Source organism: Vigna umbellata, chromosome 6 (genome assembly GCF_029865625.1).
Source record: "Vigna umbellata cultivar VRB3 chromosome 6, Vumbellata_1.0, whole genome shotgun sequence".
NCBI lineage: Eukaryota > Viridiplantae > Streptophyta > Magnoliopsida > Fabales > Fabaceae > Vigna > Vigna umbellata.
The window spans coordinates 12,632,324-12,643,665 of NC_142170.1; the positions used below are offsets into that span (position 1 = coordinate 12,632,324).

General features: G+C 34.5%; 1 protein-coding gene across 4 annotated transcripts; it reads left to right on the plus strand.

The window, feature by feature from the left end:
* Window positions 1-685: 685 nt before the first annotated feature.
* Window positions 686-11,123, plus strand: LOC124825169 (factor of DNA methylation 4-like). Of its 4 annotated transcripts, XM_088093185.1 has the most exons (8): window positions 686-746; window positions 901-963; window positions 3,679-4,660; window positions 4,869-5,086; window positions 5,170-5,238; window positions 5,339-5,623; window positions 6,306-6,524; window positions 10,715-11,123. In XM_088093185.1, the coding sequence occupies exons 3-8, from the start codon at window positions 3,679-3,681 to the stop codon at window positions 10,943-10,945; spliced, it is 2,004 nt and encodes a 667-aa protein (XP_087949311.1). In that variant the 5' UTR covers window positions 686-746; window positions 901-963; the 3' UTR covers window positions 10,946-11,123. The 4 variants fall into 4 exon arrangements, with proteins under 4 accessions (XP_087949311.1, XP_087949310.1, XP_047153670.1 ...); XM_088093184.1 differs by lacking the exon at window positions 686-746 and having other exon boundaries at window positions 824-963; XM_047297714.2 differs by lacking the exon at window positions 686-746 and having other exon boundaries at window positions 824-963; window positions 4,869-5,050.
* Window positions 11,124-11,342: the final 219 nt, after the last annotated feature.

Here is an 11,342-nt window from a genome sequence, read left to right on the forward strand (position 1 = left end):
ATCATCTGTGCTTGAAATAACACTTTGTGTGCACTTTCTGTTGTTCCTCAAATTAGTAAGTTCTTTTGTCTCTATTATCTGGAATAATGATAATCTAAAAACATACCATTCTCTTTATAAAGAAATTAACGGTAATGGTCCGTTTTAGACCACATTTGAGAAAAACACCCCTTTTAGGGGTCCCCAATTGACGGGGTTAAAAGAAGGTTTTAACTTCCAATGTGTCTTCTCGAATGAATTATGGTTCGGATTAAGCAGAGTTTTATTTTATTGGTCAGTTTAATTTAAGCAACATAATGAAATAAAAAGTTAATGTTATGTTTAATTCACGAGAGAGAAACAGGAAACAACAGATTTTTATTTTGAATTTGAGTTAAATTGTACTTTGGTTTTAAACTGAAGCTTTTGTTTTCCTTTGAATACAAATTATTAACTTGAATTTCCTCATTAAAAAAAAGAAAGAAAATGGGCAAATATTTGAAGTTTTATATTACTTACAATCTTTTAATACCACATAAAATATAAGCTATTATTAATGATTTTACATAATCATTATTATCCTTTTTTTTATTATTTTAAAATAAAGTAAAGAAATGGAGTGGTAGTTCCAAAAGAAGGCGATTCTCATAGCAGAAGTTGTGGTGCAACAAATCAAACGAAAACCCCTTTTTCTCTTTCACCTTTACTAACTTTCTTTCGTTTTCAGCTACAATCCCTAATATTTCTGTGTCTGTGGTGGAGCCAAGGTAAGGATGTTTCCGTCATTGTAGTGTTGTTGATTTTCTGTAGTTTTCTACTGTAAGCAAAAATTTGTTTGTCATGACAGGATTAAGGGTTTCATCTTCTATTTCTGCATTCCTCTTCTGATATCTTCTCTTGATTTCATCATCTGGTCTTCAGCTTTGATCCACGTCAGAATTCGTCGACTCCTTTGCCAAAAACTGTTGTTGCTACCAGCTCAAGGTATAGTAGCATTGTAGGCTTTCGTCTTGCTTGGAAAATTCTGCTAGTTTAGTTTTAAGCCTTTGAGAGTGAGTGAGAATAGAAAAACAGTGAAACGTGTTATTTGCACTCTGCGAGTTGGCCTCATGCAACATGGGAAATATATTGATGAGTGTAAGACCCGAGGATTTTAATATGTAAAAGAAAATAAAATTAAAGGTTTGGTGGTTATGTGTGTGTGCTTGTTGGTGTGACCTTGTGTTCAATCTAGCTGGGAGCAAAACTGGTGTTATTTTTAATTGCTGCGGTTTTAAATTTTTTGGGGTATAGACAGAGTCAGGAGGCTCATTTTCCTTCTACTCTTCTATTCTATTTTCTCGTTTCTCTCTTCTCCCCTGGCTTTTCTCTTTTGTTTTCTTTTTTTCTTAAAAACCATAGAGGGGCGAAAGTGAGGGTTGCGGCGTGAGTGAGAGTAAAGAGCATTCCATAATCGTTTGAGATGAAGGAGTGAGAAACACCGAGAGAGGGAGTGGTGGTATATCAGAGAGGAGATGTTAGAATTTGGAGACAGATGGAAAGCGAAAGTAGGATTTTGGAGTAAGGGAAGAAATCGGAAAAGGTATGGGGAGCTAATTTGAATCTGTTTTATTATATGGGTGTGTATCTGTAAAAGAAAAACCTGAAATTCTCTCTTTGATTCTTGATTTGTGATATTGATGTTTTTTGAAGGTTATACACTTGTCCAGTTTATAAAAAGTCATGCCTTTTGATTCGAACGTTAGAATGTTCAGTGATTGAGATTAAATTGTTTAGAATCTGGGTTCTGGAAATGATAATGGTATATTATGTGATATATTCCATGAGAATGTAAATGAGTGTGCCCTGCGTTTTTTATTTGATTAGAAAAAAAAAGAGAGCGTTGTATACGTTGGAATTTTCGAAATGGGACATAAGAGGAATGCCTATGTTTAATTGTTGTTTTCACACTGTTTTAATTATTGTTTCTGCACCAGAAAACCTTGCTGTTTGGTACTGTTCTGGATGCTGTATTGCACCCAATTCATTTGCTGGTTGCTCCAAAAAGCGCTTGCTGTTAGCTGTTATAAATTCTACAAATTCCTTGCTGTGTTAAAATAAAATTCTGCAGAAAAATGGTTGCTGTTTTACTTTGTTTCTGTCATGAAAAATGCTGCTGTTTTAATTTGTTTCTGCCATGAAAAATGCTGTTGTTTTTACTTTGTTTCTGCCATGAAAATGCTGCTGTTTTTACCCTGTTTCTGCTCAGAAAAAATGTTGCTGTTTTAAAGTTTTTGCACCAGAAAATGTTGCTGTTTGAATGAAAATATTGTATCAGAAACCTGCTGTTTGCTGATTGAACGAAAATGCTGTTTGGAATTTTAAAGTTTAGCTGTTTTGGGTTAAAAATCTGCAGAATATACTTGCTGTAATTGCTGTAAAAATAATATAAAATACTCGCTGTAATTATTGTAAATATGGCATAATATACCTGCTGTAATGGCTGGAAAAATTGCATAAAATGCTTATCGGTTGCTATTATGGATATTGGTATAAAGCCTTGCTGTCCTTGCTGAAAAATAATTGCAGGATTGATGTTAGAAAAGTAAATTGATGGTATGATTTATACATTGTGTATGAATGTTGGTTGGTTACGTCAAATTGGAGTGTTAAAGGGGGTATGATCAATCTTAATATCATATGGGTTGTTATATACATTTGGATGTATTCGATCTGTATATGCTGGAATTGCGGGTTATGTCATTCATTATTATGTGTTAGGATGCACAATAACCATTGAAGATAGTTGATGTTGCTATTATCCGTTGTGCAGATTTTAAAAACACATTTTTAATGATTTGTAGCTCTAGTAAATTACTTGTTGGGTAATTTTAAGTACAAGAAAATGGTTGGATAAATAAAGCAGTTATAATGCAAATTTAGTCTAATGTAGCTGGGTGTTTAAACTTGTAAATGATATGAAATCACTTGATACTATAATACTGCATTTGGTTGAGTTTGTTAATTATTATAAGTTGTTAGGTGTGTTTATATGATGGGACAATAAGTGTAACATTTGGTTTAGCTTTGTTAATCTGCTTGCCATTTTGGGTAATAATAAATCTGCAGTTGAATGAGTGCTATGGATACTAAATAAAATTGTTTGTACATTGACATTTATATTTTGATAATGAACTTGGTTGATTATGTTTGGAGATGCATGAATATTATAGATGTTATAATTTTGCTGAATTAATTCTAGATCTGTATATGATTGGTTATGATATGAATCAATGATGCTGGTGAGATAGATTGATAGCTTGTGATGCAGAGATAGTATAATGATCATGCGTTTACAAAATATTGGAATGTAATTGAGAAGTTAATGGCTGTTTTAAGTAATTCAAATACAACATGTTTGTGCTTATGAACTGGTTAACATTGATATGGCGGTTTAGTGTGTATATCTGTTGGATGGAGTGATTGTGTTGATCTTAATTATGCTTGGACAATCTTGTTCATGGGTGTTGTAAGATAGATATTATATGGTTGTTCAATATCACTTTGATTGAATTGGTTGCCATATGGAATATCTTTTGCTCTCAAGTTGGCTAGTCATGTTGGTAAACTCTTGAGAAATGATAGAGTTGGAAATGTACAAGTAAGGGTGAGTTGTAATGGTTAAATGCATGTGGTTAATCTTAAATTTCTCATCTGCAGATGTCTGGTAAATCAGGACGAGTCCGGGAGTCTGACTTCGAATACTATGAACGCGAGTATTATAAAGATTTGAAGGATGGTTACTATAAACTCGAAATCTCCAAGTCATCATATAGGTGTCCCTTTTGCCGGGAGAATGATTACTCGTTGAGTGAGCTTTTGAAGCATGCGGTGAGATTTGAAAGGTACTCACGGACCATGAGGATAAAAGAGTTAGCTAAGCACTCTGCTCTTCAATTATACATTGAAAGACATCTTGGTGTCGATAATAGATCTGAAAAAGTTGCTGATGATAGGCCAAGGAATGCCATCCTTGATGGAGCAGGAAAGGTTGTGCATGATAAATCTGAAAATGTTGTCAATGATAGACCAGTAAGCATTGGAAATGTTGAAAATAAATCTGAAAATGTTGCCAAAGAACATCTATTTGTCTGGCCTTGGGTTGGTGTTGTTGGAAACATTGTCACTGAATTTAAAGACGGAAGGCGTGTTGGTGAAAGTGGTGCCAATCTAAGAGATGAGTTTACTCGGAAGGGATTTCATCCCATGAGAGTTCATCCATTATGGAACCGATATGGACATTCAGGCTTTGCGATTGTAGAGTTCTCCAAAGACTGGGAGGGTTTCACCAATGCAATGAACTTTGAAAGAAGTTTTGAGGCAGAACACTGTGGTAAGAGAGATTACTATATTTCACGCAACCGAGGTAATAAACTGTATGGATGGATAGCCCGTGATGATGACTACCATTCCAATACTATAATCGGTGATTACCTTAAGAAGAATGGAGATTTGCAATCTGTTTCTGAAAAACAAGCAGAGGAGAAAAGGAAAACTTCACTGCTTGTCTTTGATTTAACTAATACCTTGAAAGTGAAACATGAGAAATTGGAACAAGTATCCAGCAAATATGATGATGTTAATGTGGCCCTGAACAGGGTCATGAATGAGAAAGAAGCAATGATTGAATCATATAACAATGGTACGTTGAAGTTTGAAGTGAATTGTTTACATTCCTATTTTTCGCTTCTGCTTTTTTCCTCATAACTTATTGTTTGTTTCTGTGTTGAAAGGTGAAACAATCAGGTTGTGATCATATCTACTTTTCCTGATAGCCTACTTTTTGTTTTATTTTGAAGTGAAAATTTTCTAATCTTTCTTGGTACCTTCGTGTTTCATTGTTCAATAAGAAATGAAAAAGATGCGGCAAGAAACCCGACAAAATTGGGAGACAATTTATGTGGCCCATGAAAAGGCCAGATTGGATCTGCGTGCTCAGAGGAAAATACTAGAGGACCGTGAGAAGGATCTTCAGAGATGTCAAGTGCAAAATGAGAATGAGAGAAAAAAACTTGACCTTGAAAAGAGAAACGTAATCATTTTTGGCTGCTTAAAATTATGGATATTGGCAGGTTTTTCTTTCTTTTTTTGCGAAGTGCAAATAATGCTGCATTTATTTAAGTAATTTGAAGAGTGATTCATTTATTGCAGAATGATATGGCAATGATGGAGCAAAACAAGGCGGATGAGAGAGTGTTGCATTTGGCAGAAGAACACAAGGCACTGATTGAATGTTCTTCATTGTACCTGTAATTAATTTAGTTCCTCTGTATGTATCCAAATAAGATTTGACAGAGTCATTTTTGTGTTTGAAATGCAGAAAGAAAAGCAGAAAATGCATAAAAAGATTCTTCAACTGCAGAAAAAACTCGATGCCAAACAAACATTGGAATTGGAAATTCAACGGTTGAAGGGAGCTCTGGAGGTCATGAAACAATTAGTAGAGGACGACTACGAGGAGCAAAAAAAATTGGATGAAATTAAAGTGGAACTTGAAGATAAGGAAGATGAGTTGAAAGAACACGAAGATCTTCAACAAGCTCTTGTTGTCAGAGAACGGAAAACCAATGACGAGTTGCAAGATGCTCGCAAGGAGTTAATACTTGTATGTCTTTTTCTAAGCATAAATGTATGTGTTTGATGTTATTTGAACTTTAGTCATTTGATTGAAAGGTCTCTTCCGATTAATCATTTTACTAACTGGGAGGGAGGGCTTTTATTTGTCTAAATTTCGTGGTAAAATTGTGAACAAATGTAAGGCTTGTCTTGAATATTTTAATTGACATACAACTGGTTGTATATTAATCACTGCATACTGTTTCATGTTTAGCAGTCTGCCTATTATCATTATAGTCTTATAATTTGTATCATATTCAGAATGATATTGGTGATTAGCTGCAATGGACTTAAACTCATCTCCTATCCATGTATTTGCGATGCACAAGCTACACCTACCGTGGGTTAACTTGTGTTTCAATACTTCTTAATTTCAGTTTTTCAATGGTATTATCTTCTTTGAATCATGTGGTTGCTTATTGGCCCTTTGTCAAATGAGTATATGTGTGTTGGTGTCTAATGGATATGATGGAAATCCACATTGTTTAGCATTTCTGAAAAAAAATGGTAGAGTTAGGTCAAATCCATTGTCTATAAAATTGGTATGATGCTTAACCTTTTTAGCAAATATGTTCTATGGTTCGTCTAGTTTGTTATGTTACTTATTGTTACTGCGATGGATGTCTTTATGTTTGTATTCTCTGTGTGTAATATAATATTCTTGTTCACAGTGGCTGAGGAAGTCACACAGTAATCGGGCTACTATTGGTGTTAAAAGAATGGGGGAGCTCGATGAAAAACCCTTTGTGGGAGCAGCTAGGAGAAAATTTTCTGATGATGAAGCGGATGTGAGAGCATTGGAGTTGTGCTCACAATACGAGGCATATCTTAGAGATCCAAGCTGGCATCCATTTAAAGTTTTAACAGATAAGGAAGGAGGAAAGGCTAAGGTACACTGATTACGTCTTCAAATTGAAACCATATATTTTTATCCGTAGAACTTTTCATGTGGTCATTTTAATAGCGGAAGCTACCTGATGGCTTCATTAGCCTAGCTAGTAGCACTTCAAAAATTCATTGCATCCTTTCATAATATTTAAAACTGTGGGGAGAAGGTTTGACACCTTCGTTCATTGTTATTAGTTTTATAAACAATGGTTAGATGTAATTACTTTTCATAATTATAAATATCCTAATATTCTATTGTTTGATTTGTGCTAGTCTATGTTAAGAATATTATTAAGTAGAATAGAAGATAACCAATCCATTCGTGGTTTGTCTAGCCTATTTTTATGAAAATAAAATAATATGATTAAGGAGATATATTCACATCCACCTCCAAATTGATGCAACTGGTCAAAGAACATCAATTTGCTTACAAGGAACTAATAATATCTGGAGTGAGGAAGCCTTGGTGAGATTATTTGCAACCTGAAACTAAATATTGATGTGATAGATTGATATAATATGGTTATCATAAGCCTTACGAGTAAATTGACAATCTACTTCAGTGTGTTTGGTGTGTTCCTGAAAGTGAGTATTGATGTAAGAGATTGATATAATATGGTTATCATAAGCCTCATGAATAAAGAGACAATGTACTATAATATACTTGGTTTGTTCATGGAACATTGGATTTGCAGCAATCTGAATAGTACGTGTGTTGTCAATCTGAAGTGGTGTCGGATCTACTTGAGGAAATTGAAGTTTAGCCAACAGGCCACAAAGCCAAAGAATTTTAGAACAAGCATTGAACTTGACACAATACTCTGATTTAGTAGACAATTTAGAGATTCGTGCTTGCTTTCTTATTATTCTGTTAGATCAACAAGGGGCTAAAAAAGGCATCAACCAATAACCCATTATCCAGTAACAGAACACCCAGCCCGATATCACTATAATCGATCAATTTAAGAGTTGTGTCAATGCGAAAGAAGAAATCACGTTAAGAGGTTTCTTCCTAGCAGTGAATTATACAAAGTATTACTGCCAAGTGTGGACGAGGAGAATGCATTAAGTGACTCACTTGTTGAACGACAAACAATATATCAGGTTGTGTAATAGTCAAACAAATTTATTGATATATTAAAATGTTTGACAAAAAACACCTTCATCATAGTGATATTTGACATCAATTTCTAGAGTATCCATTGGATTAGATAATTGGATGCCAACCATAGATATTTTAAATGTGTTATATTAATGCGAATGGAGATATGTACCTTTGGATGTAGAATGAACCTCAAGGCCAAGAAAATAATGCAAAGGACCACTTTGGGCCCCTTTGCTGTTAGGTTCCTGGGTTTGGAACCTAACTAAGAACACAAACAGTAGGTAGAAAATGTAATGAAAGAATGGGTTCTATTATTGACAGCGATAGAAATCTCTTTACAAAGAATGGTTTGGGAGCATAACCTCCATGGTAGAGAGCCCAACCTCCCCCCTCAGGATGACAAATCCTGTTAGAACTACAATCAAAACAATCAACAACCATCTACAATTGTTTATTTTCTATTTATACAGCCAATAACCCCGCCCTTCCTAACTGCTAAGGCAGTTAGGCATTTAATGTTTTATTCCTTCTCTCGTAAACTCTCCATCTTCTAACATTTGCTTTCACCTTATCCAATAATTGGTCGTTGGAAAAGTTAACATTACAATTATTGTCAACTGATTGAACAACAAACATGTAGTTAGAAGCATGGCTAGGTGATACGAGCACATTTTGAAAGTAAGAGTTTATGTCACCACCACATCAACAATTTGAATTTTTTTGATTACCATGATAAGAAATATACAATGTGCAAGTACTATGTGAAACTTGCCACATGATTGGATGCACCACAATTAAGAAACCATGGATGAGAGATGTGAGAAGACTCACCATGGATGCCCAATGCCGAAAGAGTTGCCAGTAACCATTTGTTGGATTGTTTTAGGTTGTATAATACCATTATTAGATGCATCATGGTTAGGAGGACAAGTCTTGTTAGTGGTACTATATGAAATGCTTGTTGTGACCTTTTTTATTTTCGTGGGGGATGCGTGAGGCAGTTTGAGATATGTATGACTGATGACCCTACTATTTGAAGTAATGAAAACTTCTTACTGTAGTTATGAGGCGGATGTCCAAACTGTTTGCAGGAAAAAACATTGGACCCGTCACATATCACAACCTTTGCCTTAACTTTGGGTTACATATGCTATTGTTATAGATTCTAGAAAGACAACATCATGACTCATGAATCCTTAGGTAAGAAAATGTTTTTCTTTCCTCAGAAGTTGACCAACTCATGCATCCGAAGAAGGAACAAGATTCCTATCAAGCAAGGCATTGCTAACAGTCTCAAACTTCGTATGTAATTGGTTATTTATAATATGGTAGAGTGATTTGTCCACAAATTCAGAAAGTCGGAATAACGCTCTTGAATGGACAAATTACTTTGTATGTAATTGGTTAGTTATATCTTCAATTGAAAATGCTTGGTTGTGTTGTCCTGATTGTAAATTTATTGTAAATATTCACAAGTTAGTTGAGCAGTTGAGAAAGAGCCCAAAATATTGACCATTCGTGGATTTAATAGTTTTGAGAATCTAAGAGATAATTTGATCATCTTTTACTTCCCAAGCATCAAAGGTTACTTGATCTGTCGGTAGCCTGGAAAGCCCATCTAGTTGACCCCATATTTCTTTCCTTTAACTAAATTTGTTGCGATCATCAAGTAGCACGGTCACAACAAAACAAGGAAAACTGTGAAAAAGAAATGTGAAGACGAAACAAACTATGTTGAAGAAGGTTGAGAATCCAAATTACATGCTAGAACAATGACTATGAACAAGAATGACGATTAAGAGCAGTGACCATGAGTGAGAATAGAAACTACAAGCACAAATAGAGAATCGAGAGAATGGCATCCATTAATCACTATTGAGAATAGGGACTGTGAGCACAAACAGAAACTGCAACGCAAATGGGTACACCACAAATCAAGATTGAGATCAGGGACCCTGAGCACAAACAGAAATGTTACGACAAGGTTAACCTGTTCATACAAGGATCCAAAATTTCTTAACAGACGCCCCTCCTTCACAGGCTGACACCTGGTGAATTCGGGACTCCTTCGTGGGAGTAGGAGTCTCAATGATGTTCGAACTCGAGACATTGATGTTCGCAGCAGAACTCTAATACCATTGTTACAAAAAGGTTAACCCGTTCATACAAGTATCCAAAATTCTTTAACAAGAAACCGCAACACGAACAAGAATCTCAAATCACAAATGAGAATAGGAACCACATACAGAAACTGCAACACGAACAAGGATCACAAATGAGAATAGGAACTACATACAGAAACTGCAAAGCAAACAAGAACCACAAATCATGTGCTAAGAATAGGTCACATCGAGAAACCACTGGCCTCACTGAAAATGTGGAAAGAAGGGTTAAATATGTATTTTGTCTCAAATTATTTTCAAAAATTGTATTTTGTCTCTAAACTAAATATATACTTATTTTATCCTTGCATTCTATGAAAGTCAAGTAAAACATTATATTATAGTCTATTGTGGAGTTCTGATTGTGACATGGTAAACACTTCGTATGACACTTGCTTGAGAGGATGTTTTACCTTATTTTTATAAAGTGCAGAGACGAAATATGTATACATTTAAGTTAGAAATGAAAAACATATTTAATCGGAGGAATGAACAAACTAGTGAACAAGACTAGATCTGAACTTGTTTAATACCATGTCATAACAAGGAGGTTGGATACCTTTGTTCATTGTTATTTGTTCTGCAAGTAATGTTCTGTAACGTTTACATATAATTACCGGTTATAATTATAGATATTACATTGTAGCTTCTTTTTTAAGTATTTTGTATACAATTGAAGAGGACGGATCAAGATGATTTGTCTAACTTATACTTAAGAGAACAAAATAATATAATTAAGATAAAATATTTTCTAATTTTAAAAAGATATGGTACGATGTAGATATTGTGTAGAAAGATCATATGGCAGGGTAAGATGCGACTCATGTTTTTGTGCACATAGTTTGTCGGTTTTTTCTTTTTCTTTTTCTTTTTCTGATGCTCCTACATGGATAACGATCTAACTTATGTTGGATGTGTTATACAGGAAATTTTAGATGAAGAAGATGAAAAGCTGAGATATTTGAAGAATGAGTTTGGTGATGAGGTCTATCGAGCTGTGACTACAGCTCTGATGGAGTTAAATGAATACAATCCTAGTGGTAGATACCCAATACCGGAGATGTGGAATTCAAAGGAAGGAAGGAAGGCAGCGTTAAAGGAGGGCATTGCATATTTAATTAGGCAATGGAAAGTGTCAAAGCAGCGAAAGAAGTAGGATCCCATGGGAAACTTCAATTTTAGGTTCTTCCTACTGATAAAACAGGATTTACTTGAACTCCACAGTGACAAAAATCATACGGTATGTTGTTACATGTAATACTGACTGATATCAGACCTTGGTAGAAAGTGAAGCTTCTCATTATATTGTTTAAATTTGACAATTTATTTTGTTATTCGTGTGGTGCTTTTAATTTGATGGTTTATTATCTTGTTAATTCAACAATTAAAAATTGAGAAAACTATAATCATGCTTATCTTGTCTTACGATTTTTTTATCAAAGGTGACAATATGTTGTATTTTAGCATCAAAGATGAGTCCCAATATTATAGAACTCTTCATTGACTAATTTAATTCATATCTTCATTGAATATTTTACTATTAAGCTTGGTCG

What these genes read in the sequence shown, in the direction of transcription:
- LOC124825169 (XM_088093185.1), top strand. Translation starts at nt 3,679, where the DNA reads ATGTCTGGTAAATCAGGACGAGTCCGGGAGTCTGACTTCGAATACTAT. An exon ending in GCTTAAAATTATGGATATTG is followed by an intron (nt 5,087 to 5,169) that starts GCAGGTTTTTCT and finishes CATTTATTGCAG; the next exon opens with AATGATATGGCAATGATGGA. An exon ending in CTCGCAAGGAGTTAATACTT is followed by an intron (nt 5,624 to 6,305) that starts GTATGTCTTTTT and finishes TCTTGTTCACAG; the next exon opens with TGGCTGAGGAAGTCACACAG.